The sequence below is a fragment of the Amphibalanus amphitrite genome, unplaced genomic scaffold, assembly GCF_019059575.1.
Source record: "Amphibalanus amphitrite isolate SeventyFive unplaced genomic scaffold, NRLGWU_Aamphi_draft 001334F_arrow, whole genome shotgun sequence".
NCBI lineage: Eukaryota > Metazoa > Arthropoda > Thecostraca > Balanomorpha > Balanidae > Amphibalanus > Amphibalanus amphitrite.
The window spans coordinates 19,695-45,954 of record NW_024882827.1 but is presented as its reverse complement, the minus strand read 5'-3'; the positions used below and the strand labels follow the sequence as shown (position 1 = coordinate 45,954).

General features: G+C 45.6%; 1 protein-coding gene across 1 annotated transcript; it reads left to right on the top strand.

Annotated features, from left to right (window-relative positions):
• Positions 1–1,544: 1,544 nt before the first annotated feature.
• LOC122372238 (metabotropic glutamate receptor-like) lies at positions 1,545–24,787 on the top strand (the record flags this gene model as incomplete). Its single annotated transcript, XM_043349173.1, has 5 exons — positions 1,545–1,617; positions 11,621–12,532; positions 22,163–22,650; positions 24,201–24,304; positions 24,533–24,787. Coding segments are annotated over exons 2-5 (1,689 nt in total), but the record flags the coding sequence as incomplete, so codon positions are not given.
• Positions 24,788–26,260: the final 1,473 nt, after the last annotated feature.

Sequence of the window (26,260 nt, the reverse complement as noted above, 5' to 3'; positions counted from 1 at the left end):
ACACCCGAGTGGGGTGTTTTGAGGGGAGTCGCTGAGCTATTATAAATGGGGTGTTTGGCGTACACCCCAGGAGGGTTTCGACGCATAGTGGGGAGTCGCAGCCGCTAAAGGGGGGTCAGCGCCGGCCCACATGGGGTTCCGTTAGACTCCAGGTGACACCCCTCAAATATCAGCCGAGAACCCCTTTTTGGTCCCTAAGCACCCGACGGGGTGTCAAACACACATTTCAGGATGTAAAAGACAACGGTTCAACTCCCCTGTTTTCCTGATATAACCACGTTTATCCTGACCTCCACGCGGGTAATCTGCGTCATACCTAATATGATAAGCAGAAAATTAGCTTGGTTTGGTACCTACCGAGCAAGTCATTCCGTCGGTTCATCTGTGACCTGTCGCCATGGCGTATAACCCCTGCAGTAAAATCGACCGTAGTCTCCGGTCACCCTGGTACGATAGGCGTTATCACAAGTGTATTCGCGGCCATTGGGGCGACGTAAGAAAAGAAGAAAACAACTGGCCCCAAGAACTTTAAATTATGAAATAGCATGCACCTTTTCCTTGATATGTAGAGAATTTACCATTAATTGTTAGAGAAAATTGCATTTAAAATCTTCCATTTATGCTTTTTTCATTGTTTGCACAGTATCTTCTTTTACTAAGCTAGAAACACTAATTAGAAATAGTTCCAGCATCATCAAGAACAATAGGGAAGGCTTGAAGTGAATACAATAATCTAAACGGTTTTGTAATCCATGTGAAGACACTTCTAAAATTGCCTGTAGAAATATTGAAGGCAAGAGTTCAACTTTTTCACAAGACGGATGGCTATAAACCTATTCAACGTGTGACAACTCAGCTGGTATATCGTCGCCTACAGCCCAGCTTTCCCTAGTGACCGATAGAGGCGCTGCTATCGATGTCCGCCCGAGCCGCCTAACGAACAGCTCAGCAGTTTATGAGTGTTCGGCACTGGTTCGGAGCTGGTGCTTCGACGGGGCATCAGAGCTGATCAGGTCACGGACTTCCAGTCGTAAAGCCGCGACCCAACATCAGCAGACGCATTGAGTTTACAGTTACCAATTTGCTTGGAGGGGCGCTGCTTTATTGATATTTACTTTAGAGGGAACACATAATTCAGGATACTAGTTGGGCGTTGGAAGCTTATCCAAACTATCCAATATCCATATTTGTCAGAGCAACTCTCATGATCTATACACATCTAACCCGACCAGCTTATTTTCGATAGACACCCGGGATATGAGAGAAACCATATAACTTTTCCCGCTGTCCATAATTCGGCGGAAGATTCTAGCCTCTCCTCGGCATCGGATTCCGACCCTGCCTGTCGCCACGCCCGACCCGCTGGCTGGGAGGGGCACAGCGGGGAGGCGGGCGGACCAGGTGTCGGCTTTCGCCCTCTCAGGTGACCGTCGGTGGCGACAGCCGCCCCGTCGGCGTCGCAGTCGACGGTCTCGGTCGCCGACGGTGTGCAGTCCGGCGGTGGCGGCGGCCGCGGGAGGCGCGCCGATACAGGGGGGTCGGCCGGTACCTTCAGCTCAACGGCGACCCGACACGACCGAAGACGGTCGGCTTTTGAGGTTGAAAAGAAAATATAAGGTAAGCAAACGGAGGGTGGATTAATGTCAATGTTATCAACAGGAAATTCACTGAGGATTGGCTAAATTTTGTGCATTCTGTAAATGTAATAATTTGCTAATTATTTTAATTTGAAATGCGGTGCTTTTTTGACTTTTTGCATTGAATCAATCAACTTTTTAGAGATGGACTGCAATTTAAAAAATGTCAGTTTGAAACAACGTAAAAATCAGTCAAATTGATCTTACTAAAATCAGCTGTCTAAAATGTTGTAATATCTGAGAACAACGCATATTACGCTCAAATGTAAGTCAGTGAAAACACGGTAAAACTTGGAAAGTTATAATAATTATTTGAAAGGTTGTGTCCAAAGCAATTGTTTCTTGCATGGAAACTTGGCTATAACTGTTTGTTGTATGTCAATAGCGCCAAACAACTACCTACTGCCTGTCCTTTCAAACTGATCCACAACTCATAGCAGAAATAATCGTTCTTGTGGTGACCAACACCTCCCCCCAAAAAAACATCGATGAAACAGAGGCAGTTAGCAGAGGCAGTTATTTCTTTCCTTGCATGCGAAAAATGCAGGGAACATTTCTTATGCACAGTCATAGCGATATTCAACTTTATTTTTGAAGTTAAGAGGCACTGTTTGACAAGAAGAAGAACAATCTGAGACTACGCGCTTTGTGACTTCTGAACTCTCTTGATTGACAACTAGTGCTTGTTTGCCTGTTCCACGCGTTGCGAAGTCGGTTCGTTCGGGCCCGTATCACACACACTCAGCCGGGAAGTAATCGACAACTTCCTAACTAATTCCCCACGGGGACTGAAGCTCATTCTAACGAGCCCACGCTTTCTGACAGCTGGCGTGATATCTAAACAGCCGAGACCTGCATTGTTTTGGAGTGTTTATGCCCAATTATTGCCCAAGCGTCACTATTTAGCTTAGTGGAGCTGCAATGTACCTAAATCTCGGCATTTCCCTCGCTTCAGTATGGTACTCCGGGTCGCCAAGCACTCACCATTCATTGCCACTTGCCTTTGATTGAGTTCCGTGTCTGTGACAGTGTTAGATTGCGTCGCCAATAGGTTTTCGCCGCACGAATGAGAAACACATTTCTCGACCTCTTGAAGAGTTATTGCTCGGCTAATGCATTGCTTGCTATACAGCGGTACCCCATAATGTCATTCACTGCCAGTTGCAGAACCACTGCGAGTGAATTGGTGTCAGAGCTGCGTTAGTTACCAGCGCGGATCCGATTTCCAATCATTGAGTGGGATCGGTCTGTCAATACGGCTGCTGTGTGGTCTGAAAAGCCGCAGGGCGCGCGGCAAAATAGCATGGCTGCTGTCATTGATCCGCACCGGGGATAATTGAGTTGACTGAGTTGACCATGCGCCGGCCGATGCACCGTGGGGACTTATGCCATCCTAGCACGCATTAAGTGGCAAGTTAAAGTATTTCGATTTCCACTTTTTTGTTATTCATTCCACGTAGAATTGTCCAGCGCATCCGAATCACACATTAAATCGTCTGTAAAGTGATTGTTTATGCCTACAAAAAACTCTCAAAGTGTAGCTTCGTCCTGACCAGCGTCGTGCTACCTGCATACAGCGAAAAAGCCCACTACAATAAAACGCCCTCTCACTCGTTTCCCTGAACAGCAGGTTATAGTTGCGACATGTTTTCATTATCTTTGACTTATAAGGAAGATGATGGTATGCACGAAAATTTCCAAAATTCATCCAAATGTATAATTTTTGACCGAAATGCTAAAAATGTTAACCCTCGCCCGCACATGCCATTTTCCCATCCTAGAACGCACATGGGGGGGGGGGTGGTTGCCACCCCCCCGCGCCATTTCGTTCCTGTTGGAGATAGAGCTTAGCGGTAAAGACCAAAAAGATTCTTTGGGAAGAGACAAATCCAATGATACCCAGTTTTACCTTCTCAGGTCAGTCATTGACCTTCCAGGTCAGGTCAAACTAAAAAATGTTGCTGTTTTGGGTCACCGTTGGATATCAAGTGCGCTGCTTATCAAATACCGATGACGATGCTGTTTTCTGGTGCCAGGCCAGCTAGAACCTCTTTGTCACACTACCCGACCAGAATTTTACGGCTGAGGTCATTTCAGGTCAAGTTAGGTCAAGGTCAATTATATGTGTTTGTATGTCTGTGTGTGTCTGTGTGTATACTGATGTGTGCACCGATTGTTTTTGGGTCCATATTACATGAAATCATGCTCTGAGAAGCTTTTACCAAAAATGCAGTCAAAAAAATTCAAAAAAAGTAAATTCAGCTTGCCTAAAACGCAATTATCTTAGATGACCTAGGTTGACCTTGACCCTGACCTTGACCCCTGTACATCGTCGAACAACATGTTCCATGATAGGTGGGAGGTAATACTGGCAAAAAAAGCCGAAATCAGGGTGTCAAAAGCTCGCAAGACCCATGGCAAACGCAAGATGTTGAGAATTGGCCATTTGGGTCATGACATGACCTGAAAAACAAGGTCATATCTCCGAAACCAAAATTCACAGAAACTTGAAATTTTCAGTGGACATCAAGAAAGGATAGAGGAGCAGCTATACGAAAAATCAGCGTTCTAGCGCTAAAAATGTTGAGTGCAGAGCAGAAAGACTACCTGGGGGGGTGGCAACCACCCCCCCCCCCATGTGCGGGCGAGGGTTAAAATGCTTCTTGATTCAGAGAGTTGACAAGCAAACTATTGCGTTACAAAGTTTGATACGCGGTGGTACGCGTGGAAATGTATATCAAAATGTTCTCCAATGATTTCTGCATCGGGGGCAGCTCTCATTTTTTGCCGAAATTTGCCTAAACCAGTCACTATGAGACGTCAAAGCAGACGGTGCCGCGTGGTTTCTCACGCCCCGCCGGGCCGCGCCGCGGCGGGTTACCCGACCGCAGCACACCGCCTGGGGGTTTCCGGTCAGATAGGAGTTGGGAGGAGGGAGGAAGGGGGTGATACCATGTTGACATTATTTTTCTATCGCCAAATGTTCTTTTTGAACAAAACAACAACACCCTTGCAACGCTGCGTCCATTTTATTGGCTATCGCCACCAATGTTCACCTTATTGAACTTCAGTACAGAGCTTTGATGTAGGTAAATCGAAAAAATGCTGTAACTTTGTAAAGTGAGGTTGGAGGTTTTTGGGGTGCTTATCACGAATTTCAAGCTAGTTTTGATCAAGGATGATGTTTTCATGCTAGGCCGGGTCAGGTCAGGCCCGACCAGTAGGTGTCTTGCCGGCTATCCATAGAAGGTAGGCGTCGATTACCTTTGACGGCTTCGTAGCATGTTCCGTTAGGCACCAAAACTACTTAAATCTTCAAATGGGTGTTAAGTTCGAAATAAGCTCCAAGCACTTATCTAGAAAAATCGTATAACTTGAAAAAAGTCAACTAAGGTCATCTAAGGTAAATGACCTTGATTTGACCTTAACGTGACCTTAAAATGCAAAGAACAAACAGCATTTCATACCTTGGAGAGTTAACAACCACAACAAGACTGAAAACGCGCCGATAATGTGCGCTGATAAGCGCCAAATCGATAACAGCCTGACATGGTCTGGTGAAACAGGTCACAGGTCAAATTTTTATTAACCCTATTAGTGGCAGGCTCCTGGCTACCCCATATTAGTGGCAGGGGGGGGGGGCTGTTTACGACCGCCCCTTGATATCTCGAGATCTAACGGGCCGATTTTCAAAATTCAAACGGCATTCGATTTCGCTCAACGTGATCTACATTTCTAAAAAAAAAAATGTCAATAGGGGGGTAGAGGGGGGTAAAAAAGGGCAAATTGCAGATACATTTTAGACTGTTTATCACGGCCAGGTTTCTGAACCAATCTTAACACAACTTTTGCCGATCGATAGAGAATGAACCATGAATTCACATTGATCCTAAAAATATGCATTTTCAAAAATCATAGGCGGATACAGATCATTGAGATTGGGGGTACACAAAAAGTATAGTAAATAAGGTTTTTGTTGGTACTGTTTCTAAAAAGGGTGGCAATGGTCTTGTTATGTTACAATTTTCTTATGTGAGAACGACTAAAATTGTATTGGTCATGCATAGGCGGTGTCAGGGCACCTATGTTGGGAGGTAAAAAATAACCCCCCTTTTTGGACGCCTGGATCCGCCTATTATAGCAAAAACGTGTCAAAAGAGGATGCACAATAACTTTGTATATGTTATCACATGATACCTTTCATTCACTGTTCGTAAAACTGGTGCAGCATCGTGATCTTCGCCCAAATGACTCGCTTCACGAATAGGACCCCCCAATTCCCAGTGCTCTGGAGCCGCCCCTGGTTAAGTTATGAACTTGAAATTTTCAGGGAATGTGCCCAATTTAGTTTTAGGAAAAGTCAGAAAATTTCAGCATCGTAGCTTCAGCGGTTTCGGAGATATTCCCGAAAAACCTGAGGGGTGGATAAAAACACCCCCCCCCCCCTGCCACTAATAGGGTTAAGGTCAAGGTCATGAAATTTTAAGTGTGTGAGTAACATTGATCGAGTCGAAGGTATAGAAAGTTTCGTCGTGATCCTCCACGTTTTGCTTGAGTTAGTATGCGAAAAGTCGAGGACAGAAGTCTGTGCGACCCCCTCCCCCTTTAAGTGCAAGGACTAACAAAGTGCAAAGGTTAAGCCCGAAATGCCTTTTTGGTGATTGGGCTAGACATGAACAAATATCTACTTCTAAAACGATTGTAGTTTCGTTCTACCTTTTTAACGCTTCCACGCCCACGATGCATTGCTAGCCGAAAACGCTTCAGTGCTAAGTCCGTGGGGAGGGGGCGGGGGAGGGATGGGGTCAAGCAGGAGAGCCAACCATGTTGTCAGGGATCATACACCCTAAGCCTAACCATTTAAAGGTGAAATAAAATTAGTTAAGGTAGCGGAGGATGCGATATAAATAAATTCGTGCTAGGATCGATAAAAACCCCACAGTGCGATGGCACATACACCACCGGTGGCCACGGTCAACAAACTGACCCGAATTTGGTGATGATAGGACGCGCAGTGCGTGGTTGTCGCTGCATGGTATAGGTGTGAGGGCCGATTGGGATAGGTGCGATCCATACCGGCATAAACATAACAACCGATGTAAGTTAACTCCCTCGAACGCAGCTACTGCGGACCGGTGTATGGGCGGAGGGAAACTGTAAGCATGAATGGCCTGTGGCACTGATCATATAACGGACGCCCAGCTAATGCACACTTCATTAGCACTGTTTGTAGAATTTGCTTTACCTAATTTTGATTTTTCATCCGATTATTCAATTAAGCGACTACCCAAACGCACAATCATATTGCACGAATTATTTCCACCTTTATCAGCAATTTTTTATGTGCTCCCACAAGCGTAGCTGTGGTAGGGCTGACGTTTTGTTTATTTTGTTAGTTTCCCTTTAAACACTTATGTTATCAACCTATCCACCCATTGCTGGTCTCAATTATTGAAGTCTTATTCATGCGCTCCAAGGCGGCTTCCTCCCCACTTCGCACTACATACATCTTTTTGTGTTGGGTAGACTAGCCCGGCAGTTGCTGGGGTATTTCGCCACCCACCGTTTGCTGGGGGGGGGGGCGTTAAACGCCCCCAGCCGATAACTCGAGAACCAATAGGCGCAGCGAAACGCACGAGGCGGCAAACGAAAGAACGCGACGAGACGCTTCAGATGAGTACTTTAAAGTTGAATTTTGAGGTCACAGGTCGGGTCAAGGTCAGGTCAAACACCTGAAAGCGGGCTTTCAGTAGCATGGACTTCAGGACTTCGCAATGGGCGCCTCTCGTCATAAACTCTGTCAAAACGGTGCACAATCCATCATATAAGGCCTACAAGAGTGTCAGCTCCATGTAGGGGTCAGTCAAGCATAGGTCAGGGTCAAGGTCAGGTCAACCCGGTAGGCACATATCCTCGAAAATCAAAACTGATATTCGCAGCCTGTGACACATGTTTAAGGGGTAATTTGGGGCGTAGAACATGGTGACGTTCATTTTATCATATGTGTACGTGTTTGGCACAAAAAGTTCAATTTAAGAAATGCATGTATCATGGTCGTGAAGTAGTCACGAGAAATTGCCAAGATTCAGTTCAAGATTTTGGAAAATGAGAACGATAATCAATAATCGAAGATAGCCATTTGATTGTTCATGGTATTGGCAGTCTAATGGCGTTTACGGCATGTCTCTATGTCTATTCTGTGATTTTATATGATTTTTTGAACATATGCCGTTTTTGGTCGAAAACTCAGAAATCATGACGTCACTAAAACCTCGATATCTCAAAAATTTTCCGACCGATTTTTTTTGAAACTTTGTCACAATAAACTTCAATCAATTCCCTACAGGTACCCAAAATTTGGCGCGCCTGCGGCGCGCCGTTTTAATGCTATGGCCCGGCGAAAAAAGTGGGGGCGTTTAACGCACCCCCCAGCAACTCGCGGGCTAGGGGTATTTCTTTTTTATGTTTGCCATTCCATTACTCTCCATCACCACTATTCATTTAGGGTAATTACCTACATGTCTGGTCTGCATAAATGACGGTGATTGCTAATGCGCACATTCACAGCCCATACAACGAGCCAATTGATTACCTAATGAACATTGATGGGAGTGGGATTTATTGATGTCGTGGGCTAACCAACAGCTGCGCAGGTTTCCAAAGGAAGGAATTTCTTATACAATTTTGGCACGCCCACAAAGACAATATGACGCACCAGGAACAGAGTGACGCATCGATTCGATAGCTATGCACAGCAAGTGTTTTGAACATTAACCTCCACCTGACGCAGCAGGTGATGCATAATTTGCTCTGGTGCAGCTGCACTCTAAACTGACCCGCAGCGAATCGAACACTGTCCAATACGGTAAAAGGCAAAGGCAAACAGACACGATCCATCAGGCGACCAAACCTGTTCAGCGCGACGCTAGACTGGGAAGTTCATAGGTATCTGGAACAAATGGCACAACTCGATCAACTGTCTTCTAAACGCCGTTCCTAGCGTTTGGTATAGTGCCCGAAGTTTGTGCCACACACCGTATGTGCTCTCAGTCCATTTGGTATTGACTGATTGATGAGTATCCTGCCACGACCGCAGAACGTCGTGACGTGCGCTCGCTCGCTAAGGGGGTGCTCGCTGGGTGTTCGGACCCAGAAAATATCCGTCGATAGATGCTGTGCATTAGTAAAACAATTGGCGAGGCAGGTGTTAGTACACCTGCCAAAGTGCCAACTGCCTTCTGAGTGCACTGTGTGCTGTGCTAACGCACAGAAATCGATAGGTGCCCTGTCACCCTATATAGGGCCATCGACAAACATTTTTACTCGTGTCCGAACTAAAAAGATATATTATACGTGTGCTCACTTTATCAACATCAGGGACGGGTCCAGGATTTTCTTCAGCCTGGGGCCAATGGAATGTTGGCGGTATGTTTTCCGCCATAACAGGGGCGGCAAAATGCACTGTTGGGGCGCCTATCGTGAAAATTGAAGACGGCGTCATCTGCCTCTTTTCCATACTCTGATGTTGTTTATGGATAAATTGATTTTACTGCAGTTGCGGCTCCCAGATTCGTCGATCCGCAGGGCGGAATATTTTTTTTTTTCGGCAAGGGGCTTTAGCCCCCAGTGCCCAGGCTCTGTCCCTGATCAACACAACACGGTATTTACAGAGCCACCTGAACCTACATATTTCGGATACCAAAGCCACCTATGGTGCCGTATTTTTCAAATTTTCTTGGTCTTTTGTCTTATCAAATTGATTTGAAACAAAACGAAAACAACCAGAAGGGTAGGGTCAGGATTATGTGTATGCGCTGCGCATGGTCATGAATATATATTAAACCGCGAGTAGGTAGAACAAATCTTTTAAACGTCGAGCCGATAGGCGAGACGTTTAAAAGATTTTTCTACCTACGAGCGGTTTAATGATTTTATCCCGCACCGCCGATATATTTCGGGCGCTTAAAAGTACAAAAAACATTTTATATGAAAATACGACATATTCAGACTAGACGAAAATCGAAATGTTTACTAGACATTTAACAGTTTGTTAAACGTCTAGACGTTAAATAAATCAGTTAAACGACATCTGATAATTGTCTCCCTTATCACGTGAAGCAATTGTAAACACTGTCTACGGTGCGGGATAATATATATTAACACATGGTTTCCCGTGTGTAAATGGTTTTAACGCACGACGTGGATGGATTGGAGCACGAGTGTGTTAATGCACGAGTGAAACGAGTGCATTAACGCACAAGTGCTCCATTCCATCCACGAGTGCGTTAAAACCATTTATGCACGGAAACCATGTGTTAAACTAATTAATACATGCTTAACGGTGCGAATTTAAATTAAAATTAAACCTAATCCATGCCACTAAAAAGGGCCCTTTATGGGAAATCTTAGAATAAAGTCAATGACCCTTCCGAAAAACTTCAGTCGAGAAAGTCATCACCAGGGTATATTGAGTGAAGGGTAGGACGAACTTTGGTAGGAATTTCTAGTTTAACTACTAGAAAACCTACTATATGTGGTCGGGACCAGGGGGTGTCGAAGTCTAGTAGGAAAATCTGGCAAATTCCCTGCGTGACGTCACGTCGGGACTGACCGACGGCACTTTGCACTGAAGGATACGGCGGATTGGCTATTTTTGAAAAATGCTAAAAAATACTTTTGTAAGGTTATAACACATAAAAGGTATACCAGCATGGTCCTCGTCATGTGATAAAGCCATATCCGTGGTCGAAAATAGCTGAGCCCCTCCCAATTTTCAACCACCGACCTTATAAGCGATGGATGTAAGCGTAATCCTTAAGGGCGACTTTCCTATACATATCCGTACATATGCGTCCTTATGGAAATCGGTAGCGTGGCGATTGGCGACGCGCGCGACATCTGTGTGGCGACCAAGTGGCGACTGTGGCGACACCTGGTGGCTGCTTTTCTGCTGTATGTAGGCATTGGGGTTTTGCCAGATATGGTTCCTTCTGCTACACAACTATGTTGACCCAATACTAGAAAGTTATTTTGCCAGTAAAATGCAAGCAAATTGAAAGTCAATTTATAAAATTGCTTATAAATGATAACGAGAAAATAATAAAGAGGTTTTGATTGAATATTTATTAAAATATCTAACCGTGAAACTATATTCTGGTAGGTTTAGTAGAAATTAGTCCGTGCAACCTTGTATTTAGGGCCTTGGTCGGGACTAGCAAAAAGTTAGTTCAATCTAGAATATGGTAGCGCTTATGGTTGGCAGTCGTGACGCGCACGTGACAATCATTTCTTAAATTTCTTAAATAACAGGTTTTAAGGGCCGATTAGTGGGCAGATACATTCAATTAGCTATTAATAATTGATTATACAAACATTCAAGAATCTACATCATTTAATTCTAGCCAAAATCACGCAGCGCTCCCAGGATTCGAACTCACGACCCTCAGATCTGTAGCCCGATACGCTACCGACTGCGCTACCGAGGACCGCGAACCGACGATCGGAGAGGCGGATCGCGGGTGCTGGCGTGCAGAAAAATCTTTACCCTGTACGCCGTAAAAGATCGGCTGGGTTTCGTGAAAAATGGTAGAGGAATTGTCGAAAGAAAATTCATCGATCTATCATTTGAGACTAAGAACCATTGATTCCTTCAAAGGTTGACCGAGATATCGCTCGCCGAAAACAGGCCATTTAACATGTAAACCCTATGGGCTGGTAGGAAATGTACGCCGTGGAGCAGCAGTGCTACCAACTAACTTCGGCGGGGGCCGGTCATCACTGCACGCGCGTGCACCAATTTAAATTGGTGCACGGCTACCTTCGAATTAACGCACGGTTAATCTCCAGTGAACGCACCGTAAAGTATGTATTAATTACAATTATAAAAACACATTACATACAGTAAAAATGCCCATGCATATTGCATACATTTAAATAGATAGCGGGTATTGCGGATTTTATTATCAGGCATGCTATATTTTCAGAGTTCCTGTGGACGAGCTTACCTGCGAAACGTCACGGCGCATAGGTGGCCGTCGGCGCGGCTGCAACAGCATGGTGCTGGGAAGAGCGTGGCTGTCGTCTGGCCCGCCGCTGCCGCTGCTGCTGCTGATGCTGCTGCTGGTCCCACCGGCCCTCGGTCAGCACTCGGTACTGCTGGACGGTGACCTGGTGCTCGGCGGCCTGTTCCCCGTGCACGAGAAGGGTGACGGCACGCCGTGCAGCGCCAAACTGTATAACCGCGGCCTGCAGCGGCTCGAGGCCATGCTGTTCGCCGTGGACCGCATCAACAGCGACCGCCGCCTGCTGCCGCACACCACCATCGGCGTCAACATCCTGGACACGTGTAGCACCGACACGTACGCGCTCAACCAGTCGCTGGCCTTCATCAAGGCGCCACTGGACGTCATGGACACGGTGGCCTTCGAGTGCGCCGACCGGTCCACGCCTCGGCCCAAATATCGCTCAAAGGCGGTTAGTGGAGTGGTTGGCGGCTCCTATAGTACCATCTCCATCAACGTCGCCAACCTGTTTAGACTGTTCCGTATCCCACAAATTTCGCCAGCTTCCACCGCTCAGGCGCTAAGCGATAAATCACGGTTCGAATTTTTCGCGAGGACAGTGCCACCAGACACTTTTCAGGCCACGGCACTAGTGGACATGGTGCAGTTGTTCAACTGGTCCTACGTTAGCACAATCGCATCCGAGGGCTCCTATGGAGAAAGCGGCATGGACGCGTTCCACCGCCAGGCTGCCGAGAGGAACATCTGCATAGCGGTGGCGGAAAAGGTGCCGCGGGACGCTACGGCCAAAACCTTCGAGAACATCATCATGAGCCTGCAGAAGAAACCGATGGCGCGGGGTGTGATCCTATTCGTCAGAGCCGAAGATGCAAGGTGAGTTACAGGAACCCGTTTTCGTCTGTGATTCTCAGATGAGGTGCTACCTGCACCCAGTGGGGTGCAAATATTATAAGCCTATGCTTAAGATAATGTTATTGCCTATTTTATTTAAAAGCAGTTGCTGAATTATCTTGTTATTCCATGTAATCGATTTATGTGGTAGATATTTTTTTTTTTGCGCCGTAAAATAGGTATGTGAAATCGTCGGGCAGCGACAAAAAAGCTCAATGCATCGGACGTTTGTTTATCATTTATCGACAGGATTTCAATTTCCGTACGTCTTTTTCCCGCATATCATAATTCTTCTCATTCTTCGAACTAGTACAGCCACCAGTTCATTTCAGATACATTAACTTTCATTACGTGAATTTTGTGACCATGAGTGCAAAGCATCTCTTGCATATTTGCTTAGCACCTAAATCACATTTGTCTTGAAACAATTTACCCTACATATGTTACTAAATCCGGGGAGCTTCAACGCAGCTTTCACCAATTCAATGTTGCTAAATTTCCCCAGTTTCGCTCCTGTCAATAACACGCTTATTTCTGGCTAAATTCATCTTAAGTAACTCACATATCATCCTATATGCCACAGAATAGACGGCTATTTTCAATCTCTCCGTTGGCATTTCCAATAGCAAGGTTCCTCATCGCAGCCCTTTGTTTTCCGCTTTAGGCTCGCTAAAATATTTCTGATGGGGTTCTTTGTTGAAACGCAAACAATTCCGTTCAGAAATGTGGCTCGCAAATGCGAGGGACTTGTTTCCAAAACCCCTGTTTTAAAAGACAATCAGAAATATTGTTATCTGTGACACATCGCAATAAGCTAACTATATATAGTACGTACTCTACTCACATACATAGAAGTGTTCAACCGCGGTTTATCTTTTGTGCACAACAGTTTCGTGGAGTTCTGAATTACTCTATGCTTAGTAATTGCTCGCAATGGTCTCTTGCCGGTTCATTTTTAAACATCTTAACCCTACGCCTCTTAAGTTTCTACCGACAAGGCCACGCGCCGGACGTAAAAGTGAATAAAACATCCCCTGCGCTCCTTCGGCCAGGCATTGATGAACGAGGTGCATGCACGTAATTTTGGACATGAATATTCAAAACCAGCGATGCTCCAGAGCCATGACACGGTCGTCACGCCCATGCCTGTGTAAGTCAGTCTTAGAGAGCAGAGTGGAACAGTCCAATTTAACCACCCTTCCTCAAATGCTACGTGGGTGGGCCTGCGTTGTCAGAGGACTCATTTACATCAGAAAATAACAATGATAATATGGTAAGTTGAGGCTAAAGAGCTTGTTTATTTAATTTTTAGCACGAATAAATTTTGAAACGGTTCTTCTATACTTACGAGTTGCACGACGCACATATCTGAAGACTGTCAAGATCCGATCTCCACTCATATGTGTAGACGTAAATCTTTCTTCTCTCCATCCTTTCATTATCCTCTTCCTCCCTCTTTCTCTCTCTCTCTCTCTCTCTCTCTCTCTCTCTCTCTCTCTCTCTCTCTCTCTCTCTCTCTCTCTCTCTCTCTCTCTCTCTTTCTCTAACACACTCTTTCTCTCTGTTTCTTTCTGCTCTTCCTCTCAGCTCCTATCCTCATTTAGGTAATTAAGACGCCATTCGGCCTGTGCTTTATATCAGATGTTTTTCCTGCTTTCGGCAACGCTGAATCCGGCTGATGTAAGTTACGCACTTCTGGTAAGTTAGCACTGCCGGGCTTCTTACAAAGCCGGGAGATCCACAGCGTTTTTGCAGCCGCATCGAATTACTGCAGGGTTTGTTCACACAACGTTGTATGCCGATTATGAGCTTGCAGATGATGTGTAGCGATATTATGTCACTCACGGTTATGTAGGGTGTGCACCGTACATAATGAATATGACATGCATTGTTAACGTGAGAACAATGAACGAAACAACACGGCATGTATCTTGTGATAGAAGACCGTGTGTAAACTGCCACATGGCGATACAATTGTTTCTCCTTTATAGGCATTTTTAGTGTGCCCCCCACCACACACTATGTGTGCCCCATCGAAGACTTTTCAATACAAGTCGGAGTACCGGGACCAATAATAACTTTTACCCACTACCCAGTGAAAGTCCGCTAAACCAATTTCAAATAAGCATTTACCTGGGTATTAACTATTAACCCGCGCCCCGTAGGGCTACCGGCGGACCCTACCACCCGTAGGGGGGGGGGGGGGCCGTTTCGGCCCCCCCTAAGATCTCGGGAATTTACCGGCCGATTTTCAAAATTCAAACGGCGTTCGATAGCCCCACCCCGGAACTACCTTGTGACCAAATTTCATTGACCTAGATCAAACCGATGACGTCACAGGTCAGGTCAAAGGTCGGATTTTCACCGTTCACAGGCATTTCAAGAGATGTGTTGTGAAATCGAGTAAATTGGTAAGTTATTGAAAACCATCGATGGTACATTGTTCGTCAAACACATACTTCGCTATCTGAGGTCACTGATACCAGGTCAGGTCACAGAGGTCAGGTCACTGGGGGGTCACAATATGAAAGTGTCGTGTGATACATGTTTTATGGTCCATTTTACATGACAAATGCGATTATGTGGGTCAGGCAGCCTTTGGGGCCAGCTAAGGTCACGTTTTGGTGAAGGTCAGGTCAAGGTCAGGTCATATTAGGTCAAATTTCAAAGTTGATATTTTTGCATAAAATGGGTATCGATTCGATGCAGCTCGTCACTGGGAGTCCAATGGTGGTCTTTGTTTTGTCATACGTGGTCTAGAATTGCCAAAAATTGAGTTTGAAAATTTAACGTCATCATTTTTGAACAGTTTTTTCGCTATAACTTGGCCAAAAAACGAGATGTCGATCTGAGATTTGGTATGTGGATAGAAGACGGTAGGTACTATCACATATGTTCCGGGTTTTTCGAAACTCAAAAAACGTTTTGAATTTTTTGGCTAATATATCCAAAAAATTGCATTTTTGATTTTTGGGGGTCAAAACTCAAAATTTCAAAAATCCGAGATCGCAGTTTTGTAGCCTTGTCAATTCTTCACCTTTTATGTCTTGAACATTTTTCTGTATCTTCAAAGCTGTAGGCCTGACAGCTCTTCTCGCGAAGGTCTTTTTTCGGTCGAAAATGGCAGAACATGACGCCATTCTGACGTCATTTGTGGCCAACCTATCATAGCCTCTGAAAAAATTTGTGGTCACAATGTGTAAAAGTGATGCCCGGAGGGGTCCTAAGAGTTTGGTGGCGATATCTGCAGCCGTTTAGGAGATATCGACGGAAAAGGACAGGGGGGGCCGTTTCGCCCCCCCCCCCCTACGGGGCGCGGGTAAGACATGACTCTTCAGTCTCACTTAGGCATTTTTAGCCTGAAAAGTGGAAGTTGTGAGCCTGCTTTAAAGGGACCCTCCCACCTTCAAAAAAGTTAATGAATTGGCACGAAAGTGATGTCGCTCGGTTCAGAAAGAGCGAAAACGAATATCTACCAAATTTCTTCGAAAAATATTCACCGGTTTTCAAGATATTAGACTTTTACTTTTGTTTACTTTTTGGGATCTCCGCTGTTCCTAGCGACTTTATTTGAAAGTGCGGCATTTGTTGCGCGCAAAGCAGCATATACCACCGCGTGCTACCAAACGTTTTAGTAAAAGATTTAAAAATCGTTAGATCTCCGCTGACGTCACAAATTCTAAGGGGGCATACCAATGCACTAGCCCCTTAGAATCCGAAAACTGCAAGTTTGAAATTCCATATCTCCGAATTAAAGCATTTGTCGATGTTGTGAGTGCCCAAACCGGTATTTGCAGGCCATGGCCACCAATTTGGCTATCTCAACTCAAAACTAATGTTAAGGTGGGAGTGTCCCTTTAACCCTCGCCCGTATTGGTGTTTTTCCAGCCGCGAACGTATAAGGGGGGGGGGGGTCCGTTGGACCCCCCCCCCCCCTTGCCGTTTCGCCCCTGATCGAGCTAGAGCTTCGCGGAAAAAACGAGCGTGTTGCCCGTGACGAGAGGAAGCCGATGATACCCAATTTTAATGTCCTAGGTCATTGGTTGACCTTGCAGGTCAGGTCAATGACCCCAAAGGCGGGAAAATCGGGACCTGTTAGAATGTCGTTAAGTGTGGCTGCTATGGGGTTTTTCGGGGTGCTGATCACGAATATCTTGTTAGTTTTGATCACAGATGATGTCTTCATGTATTTAGGCCAGGTCGGGTCAGGTCAGGTCAGGTCAACCAGTAAGGGTATTCGTAGTAGGTGGCAACCGCCTCTGACAGCTTCGTAACATGTTACGAAGGCACCAAAACTACTTCGTAAATGTTCATATGGTTGCTAAATTCGTATTCAGCTCCAAAAACTGGCCTAGAAACATGTAAAACTCGAAAAAGTGAACCGAGGTCATCAAAGGTCAATGACCTGACCTGACCTTCAGGTGACCTTGACACCCACCCTAATGTATGGGAGCAACATCAAATCACATGTTTGAACGTTTGAAACCACGAAAAGTTTGCAAACGCGCGGCTAATGCGAGCCGACATACGCCGAATCGCGATTCCGGCTAAACATGGTCTCGGAAAAGAGGTCACAGGTCAAAGGTCATTTGGGTCAGGGTCATGAAATTTTCAGGGTAGGTGTAAAATTGATCAATGCGAGGGTACTGAAAGTTTCGTCGCGATCGGCCGCTTTTTACGCGAGTTATTCGCGAAAAACCATGGGGGGGGTCCGTTCGACCCCCCCCCCTATACGGGCGAGGGTTAACCCGCGCCCCGTAGGGCTACCGGCGGACCCTACCACCCGTAGGGGGGGGGGCCGTTTCGGCCCCCCCCTAAGATCTCGGAAAGTTACCGGCCGATTTTCAAAATTCAAACGGCGTTCGATAGCCCCACCCGGGAACTACCTTGTGACCAAATTTCATTGACCTAGGTCAAACCGATGACGTCACAGGTCAGGTCAAAGGTCAGATTTTCACCGTTCACAGGCATTTCAAGAAATGTGTTGTGAAATCGAGTTAATTGGTAATTTATTGAAAACCATCGATGGTACATTGTTCGTCAAACACATACTTTGCTATCTGAGGTCACTGATACCAGGTCAGGTCACAGCGAGGTCAGGTCACCGGGGTCACAATATGAAAGTGTCGTGTGATACATGTTTTATGGTCCATTTTACATGACAAATGCGATTATGTGGGTTAGGCAGCCTTTGGGGCCAGCCTAGGTCACGTTTTGGTGAAGGTCAGGTCAAGGTCAGGTCAAATAAGGTCAAATTTCAAAGTTGATATTTTTGCATAAAATGGGTATCGATTCGATGCAGCTCGTCACGGGGAGTCTAATGGTGGTCTTTGTTTTGCTCTACGAGGTCTAGAACTGCCAAAAATTGAGTTTGAAAATTTGACGTCATCAATTTTGAACAGTTTTTTTCGCTATAACTTGGCCAAAAAACGAGGTATCGATCTGAAATTCGGTATGTAGATAGAAGACGGTAGGTACTATCACATATATTCCGGTTTTTTTGAAACTCAAAAAACTTTTTGGATTTTTTGGCTAATATATCCAAAAAAATGCTATTTTGATTTTTGGGGTTCAAAACTCAAAAATTTCAAAAATCCGAGATAGCAGTTTTGTAGCCCTGTCAATTTTACACCTTTTATGTCTTGATCATTTTTCTGTATCTTCAAAGCTGTAGGCCTGACAGGTCTTCTCGCGAAGGTCTTTTTTCGGTCGAAAATGACAGAACATGACGTCATTCTGACGTCATTTGTGGCCAACCTATCATAGCCTCTGGAAAAATTTTTGGTCATAATGTGTAAAATTGATGCCCGGAGGGGTCCTGAAAGTTTGGTGGCGATATCTGAAGCGGTTTAGGAGATATCGACCGAAAAGGACAGGGGGGCCGTTTCGGCCCCCCCCCTACGGGGCGCGGGTTAAGTTCAATTTTGGACTCGCTCACTTAGTGAGGAGGTTATGCTTTCATAATACCCTTGAATATTGTTCTGGTCACATAGATAAAGTAATATTTTCCGTTTCGCTGGTAAAATATAGTTTGCTACATCCAAGTACCTAACCTATTCGAAATATAGGATATCGGACATCCTTGATTACATCATTTCCCAATTCAGGTCCATGACATTGGCATATTTCCAGCCAATTCTGTAACCTCATTATGTGCAATCTCAATTTATCGGGCTAATGAGATTATCTCGGTCAAAACCAATTTGTTTCTTGTCGTACGAATCCACCGCACTCCATTGGAATGTCAATGAGTTGGTGGCAATTAAATGAAATAGTGAATAGATATCTCTCCTAGCAATTAAACTTCATAGAAGAGTAGGTAAACGATAAAACGAGCAGTAATCTCCGAACAGAGATTCATTCGACTTATAGTTGACAAAATACGTCGAATGTTTCATACTAACTGTTCGGCCAATTGAAGCAAGTGTTGAAGCGATGTGCTCTTTAACCCGCGCCCAGATGGGGTCTGCCGAGCAACGCGGTCTGATGGGGGGGGGGGGCATTTTGGCCCCCCCCCTCAGATCTCGAGAACCACGCAACATAGCGACAAGCGGTAAACGGTGTTAGATAGCCCCAGCGGGGAACTACCTTTTGACCCAATTTCATTGACCTCGGTCAAACCGATGACGTCACAGGTCAGGTCAAAGGTTGAATTTTCACCGTTTACAGGCATTTCAAGAAATGCGTTGTAAAATCGAGTAAAATGCATTTCATTGAAAATCATCGATGGAGAAATGTTCTTCAAACACATATTTTGCTATTTGAGGTCACTGATACCAGGTCAGGTCACAGAGGTCAGGTCACTGGGGGGGTCACAATATGAAAGTGTCGTGTGATACATGTTTTATGGTTCATTTTACATGACAAATGCGATTATGTGGGTCAGACAGACTTTAGGGCCAGCTTAGGTCACGTTTTGGTCAAGGTCAGGTCAAGGTGAGGTCAAGGTCAGGTCAAATTAGGTCAAATTTCAAAGTTGATATTTTTGCATAAAATGGGTATCGATTCGATGCAGCTCGTCACGGGGAGTTCAATGGTGGTCTCCGTTTTGCGCTACGAGGTCTAGAATTGCTAAAAATTGAGTTCAAAAATTTGACGTCATCAATTTTTAACAGTTTTTTCGCTATAACTTGGCCAAAAAAGAGGTATCGATCTAAAATTTGGTATGTATATCGAAGAGCGCAGGGACTATCACATATATTCCGGTTTTTTTTCGAAATTCGAAACTGTTTTGGAAATTTTTTGAGTTTTTCAAAAAAAATCAATTTTTTATTTTTGGGGGTCAAAATCCCAAAATTTCGAAAATCCGAGATAGCAGTTTTGTAGCGCCGTCTTTTTTCTACACAACCACATAAAGAACTTTAAAATTGCTTGTTAACTGTAGAATTGATGAGGGTTTCAAGATGTCATGTTTTTTGCTCATTTTTGCTCGAACATGACCTCAGTTTGACCTCAATAACTCCTGACCTGAGGTGACCTGTGACTTGAAATTTTGTGTGAAGGTGTCAAATTGATGCCCGGTAAGGTACCCAAAATTTGGCGGCGCTGCGCGCCGCCGTTTTCTCGCTATTTAAGAAAAACCACAGGGGGGGGCCAAAATGGCCCCCCCCATCAGGGCGCGGGTTAAAAATCGACTCGTCATTTATAAACTTTTATCAATATCGGCCCATAGAAATAAACAGATCACAGAATAGGTGTGCATTTTTTTGGAAAGTGATCTACATCCTTTTTCAGCTTCTTTATAACCCTCTGCTTCAATTATGCAAACTTTCTTCAATTAGGTATTCATCTTATCGCTGTTTTCCCTGTTGATCGCTGTAAAGGTAATTTTAAATGACTACACGTAAAAAATATAATAGTTCCTCTTCTCTCTCTCTCTCTCTCTCTCTCTCTCTCTCTCTCTCTCTCTCTCTCTCTCTCTCTCTCTCTCTCTCTCTCTCTCTCTCTCTCTCTCTCTCTCTCTCTCTCTCTCTCTCTCTCTCTCTCTCTCTCTCTCTCTCTCTCTCTCTCTCTCTCTCTCTCTCTCTCTCTCTCTCTCTCTCTCTCTCTCTCTCTCTCTCTCTCTCCCTCTCTCTCTCCCTCTCTCTCTCCCTCTCCCTCTCCCTCTCCCTCTCCCTCTCCCTCTCCCTCTCCCTCTCCCTCTCCCTCTCCCTCTCCCTCTCCCTCTCCCTCTCCCTCTCCCTCTCCCTCTCCCTCTCCCTCTCCCTCTCCCTCTCCCTCTCCCTCTCCCTCTCCCTCTCCCTCTCCCTCTCCCTCTCCCTCTCCTCTCTCTCTCTCTCTCTCTCTCTCTCTCTCTCTCTCTCTCTCTCTCTCTCTCTCTCTCTCTCTCTCTCTCTCTCTCTCTCTCTCTCTCTCTCTCTCTCTCTCTCTCTCTCTCTCTCTCTCTCTCTCTCTCTCTCTCTCTCTCTCTCTCTCTCTCTCTCTCTCTCTTTTGCTCCCTGCCTTCTGAAAACACACTGCTGGCCAGGAGCAGCGCATTAAGGTCGAATATCACACCACAAACACTTCTGTCATCGCTAGGCGTCTTTCCAAACAACAGCCACTTGTCATGTTGGCGCAGTGCAAACTGCACCGGATGAGAGTGTGCACTTACACCGAGTGAGAGTGTCACCCTCTGCGGCTGGTTCAAAATACAACGGTGAGAAAGTCGCGCCCTCGCACCGGTGCTGAATAACCCATTTGCGATGTTTTGCTCCCCTGTCGCTTACGCTTTACATAAACCGTCGCAAACCGTCTCATTGGCGTCGATGCCGATGACGTTCGCGTAATGACGCTGTGGCCTCCACGCCCGAGAGATGACTCCCATTTAGGCCATATGCGGCACGGTCGCTTCGAAATGGGATCTCGCCGAAAACCCGGCCGGCTATTAGACCATTTGGGAGCACCGCGGCGGCGGCCGATCGGCCTCGCTTTGCATTCTGTGATGGGCTAAACGCCGGCTTTCCAGCGGTCGTGTAATAAATTGGACATGGCGGAGCTGTTTAATTCCATTTCGATCCCGATCCCCCGCCCCGCCACATGGCTGGCTGCTCTCGTCAGCAAAATTGGATGCTGACCATGGGAAACTCTGGCCGGGTCGGCGGAGGGCAGGGCAGAACGGCATGTTGGGCACAGGCGTTATACGTCTACAACTAGATGCTTCTGAACTTGACGCTTTCAAAAATAGCCTTATGACATTTCCCAAAAAGAAACATTGTAATGAAAAGCAAATCGAATGGTCCGATTGTGTTTCCTCGATCCGTTCACAAAAACAAACCATACTGCACCAAATCAGTATGCATACTTTCCCAATTTGCTTATACCTGCATATCCTTAGCAAATATAAGCAATTTGAATGCATGTGGTACGCAGTTACTTACATAACATTGATTCATGCTCAACAAAACCACCAACCACTGCGAATTCAATCAAACTGTGATTTGTTTTTATATCTCTGTGCAGTAAAGATGGAGCGCCGTTGGATGAAAAGGGAATTGAGGCTGGACAAACTGTGCCATTTGAATTTTTGTGTGATGCTTGCTGCTATGTGATATCATGATGTAGTGTTGGATATTTCACATCAGCCTGTGTCTGTTTTGGTTGTATTATTTTATTCCCCTCCGTTGACCACAGGGGCGTGCTGGAGGCGGCGAAGCGCCTGCGGCTGCGCGAGCCGTTCCACTGGATCGCCAGCGACGGCTGGGGCAAGCAGGAGAGCCTGGTGCAGGGCGTCGAGGAGGTGGCCGAGGGCGCCATCACCGTGGAGCTGACGTCGCGCCGGGTGGCCGCCTTCGACCGCTACATGGCCGAGCTGACGCCCGACACGAACCGGCGCAACCCGTGGTTCCGCGACTACTGGCAGGCGTTCTTCGGCTGCTCGCTGGCGCCGGACGCGGCCGAGGACACCGCCTGCGACCCGGCGCTGCGGCTGCGTCCAGAGACCGGCTTCGTCCAGGAGTCCAAGGTGCAGTTTGTCATTGACGCCGTCTACGCGTTCGCGCATGCCCTCGAGGTCCTTCAGCTCGATGTCTGCGGAAGCAATCGCTATGTTTGCGCGAATATGAGGAGGTACGACGGAGGCGATTTCTACAAGAAGTATCTACTAAACGTCTCATTCACAGGTGAGGACCAATATTGTTTGTGATTCATAAGCATGGTTTCCTCAAGGTTTTATATGTTGTAAAATATGCCTGTTGTAAAGTTTGGTAAAAGATTGCTCACGCTTTAATTTTCACGTTACATGAGTTCAGTTTCTGAGAAATGTGTCAGCCTTTATCAAGTTGCAATCACAAACATCATTTGCATCTTATGGAGAATAGTTTATAACATCGAAAAATATCCGGCATTAATTGGAAAGATTATATAAATCAGTTAGGCTTTCAATCTGTTCATTGTTTATTAGGCGTGAAAATGGCTAACTGACATCGGATTCAATTAATAGATGACTTCGGAGAAAACATTTATCAGTGAAACGTCTGTTTCTGAGCGCCACATGAATCTATGGAGGATCCCTGTACCTATTGGTGACCTTTTCTGCAAGGGAAAAAAGAGTTACCCGGAAATTCACCCACCGGTCGGTTTCCTTTCCTTGTGACACGAAGAAATCAACACTGATGCTACGATGCGTTGCACATAGGACAGACATAAACAGACAGGACATGGGAAACAGATATAGGAAAATGGTTTCATTGTTAAACGCAAAGCAACCATCAGGCAAATTTACAAATACACATTCAACTTCAACTTTTAGTGGCTTAGAATGAGAATGAAGACACATGAACGGCTGACACCAGCTAGCAATTTCTCTTCATCAACGCTCAGTGAACTTTGCCTAGAGATTCTGTGGGATATTTCAACGTTTTTGCAACGTGACCTTTCTGCATAGTTGAAGCTCGGTAGGTTTGGCTTTGAACTCACGAACCATTGATCGTATGCTTAAATAGTAAACGGTAGAGACATACAAATGCTGAAGAGACTGTTCAGTGCTCAGTGTTCAGGACATAGGGGCTCTCCATGCGGAACACGAGCTGTTCGGCAGGCACAACGTTACACTGTGCTTAGTGTTACGTATGCTATGAACTTGGCAGTCGTTTCTCACAGAAAGCGAACTGCTGGGATGACACAGCGCGACCTATCGACAGTCACAATAGCCCTTTCGATGATGACATACCATTTTAATCTGAGTGGAAGTTTGTTTATCGACCGAACCGCCGGCTAACAAATCAATAAATAGACGCTGTTTGTCTTACAAATAGTGATGCTTGGCCTTTGCTACTTCACTGGTAATATGACGACATCACTGTGCTCCGACCGTCAAAAGCTCTGACATGAGTTTCATCAAGGTCAACAAACCAACCCTGTCCGCGAAGTGGTTTTTTATCAGTGACCTATCTCATATACGTATACCCGAACAGGATGAGCAATATGGATAATTAATCACTCCTTCAAATAAGCACATGTTCCTATTTAATTGGTTCGATGAATGACATGCTGCTGGACATCTTGTGTTTTGTTTGTTTGGCCGGATCATGGCATGCCGACATTCGACTTTGATTGTTTTGGTTGACTACAGTTTCATCAATATGGGTCCTTTCAACAGCCTCTTTGTAAAGCGAGAACATTACTGATCACTGTGAAACACTAGATCGATGCCGTTCCGTCTTGTTTGCAGATATTGCTGGTAGCAAGGTTCAATTTGACGCACGAGGTGATGGTCTGGCGCGGTACACCATTTTCAACTTCCAGCGTGTGGCCAACGGTCAGCACCAGTACAAAGTGAGCATAAATTAATTGGCATTAAACAGCATAGTCAGCCCCAGAAGATAGGTATCGCTGACTTTGTGATGACACGAGCATAACTGACGGCATTGATCGTATTAAGGCACATAAGAAATATGAGCCCGCTTAATGACGCATAGGCATAGCATTGTGCAGCCGACAATCGGAACCACAAACAACTGCACAACAATTACTATAATGACACGGAGCGTTGTCTTTCCACAGGTGATCGGTCAGTGGGGGCAGGGTGAGCTCAACATGAGTCGCGGCGAAGTGCAGTGGAACGGAGGCACAGACCCCGACCGGCCACCACCGAGACCGTCCCAGTCACCGTCCGACGGCCGAGACCTGACCCCGCTGACCCCTACTGACCCAGACGGTGACCTCTGGGTGACCGATCTGACCCCGGCCGAGGTCAGCGTACCGCTGTCGGTCTGCGCCCTGCCCTGCGGCGTGGGAGAGGTCAAACTGATGCAGCAGGTGAGTGAAAGGTCTGAGAGTGTCCACGGTTGATTCTGGACTGTCTCTGGTTAAGCGTCTTTGAAATCTGAAGAAAGTTCGGTGCGGTACCTTCATACCATGCTCTATCATGCGCTTCCGGTGCCTTTGTTTATGCTAAACTCTCTATATTTTTTCCTAATTTCCTCTGACATTAGGTATAGAACTGATTAAGTTGATGCTCACACTTGGAGGAGTAAAATCATTTTGGAAAAAAAGTTATTTTTACACATGTCATCCAAGAACGGGCAGATTTTACTTTCTGACATAGCGCAACGAACTTCTCTGTAGAATTAAATTTAGAAAGTGTAGGAATGTCAGCACCGGTAATACCCACCATTTGGTCAAGCAACGGGAGATGACGGCACATAACTCTGCCGGCTAAATGGCAGGAAAATAGAAATGTCCCGTCGCTGGTCAGGACCGCCTCGTGCATTAATTTCGACCCACTGACTGCAGCTCATCAGGACGTAATTTATCTGCACGACGGTAATGGAACAGAAGCTCGGCTAATGTATAGTAACTATAATTAAGTCACCCATTGACGTAGCAATAGGTATCTCCTAACGATGTCCACCTTCATGCCACCTTTATCTAGTTTGTATACCTAATAAGCTTGCTAAGCTTCGCTTACCTTTTATTATAGTCTCTGTTCCGTCTTTGTCCGCAGAACACTCAACTGTGCCTCGTAGTCTTCATATATTGTAACACCGCCACGAACTCCACCCAGTCGCCAGCCCAGACACGAATGGCCACGCACACGAGCAAACCTCCCGGCATCGACTCCGCTGACGTGTAAAACCCGACCAGTGAAATCGGCCACTAAATCAATAGCGCAGTACGCAACAGTCTCACTAAAGGCTTTTTTACAATCCCCTTTACAACAAAAATAAGTATTTTGGACACACATTTTAAGCATCCTTTCTAGCAAGTCACAGCGCATCAAGTTTTCCACAAATGACCTAGCATCAAGTTTTCTTGTCAAAAGTAAATGCCTATCCAACCAACCATAGCGGGCTAATAAGTTTCCTAAAATAATATAGCAGTATCAGTTCTTCTCCCAGCCTTTATCGGCAGCTCAGCCTGGCGCTCAGCCGGTTCCATTGCTGACCCGCCGGCAGTGAGACCGCGGTCGCCGTGAAAGAATCTTGGGTCGCCGGCCGTTTCAGTCATAGAGATCTTATAATATAGAGATGCCCAGGTACTAAAAAAGCTAACGTTTCTTGGGCGTTTTCTAAGCAAGAAATTACGCTCTTTGAATATCGTGATTTGTGTCTGTACCCTCTTCTAAAAAGAAAATGAATGATTATTATACGTATTTCTTCATTATATGAAGTGTAGAAATAAAGGATCACATTAGTCCACTTTAAACGTTTTTTTGTTGCAATAATTTCTTATGTTCTCGGACACGTTGGAAACATCCCATGGGATATATATTGGAATGGAAGTTGACGT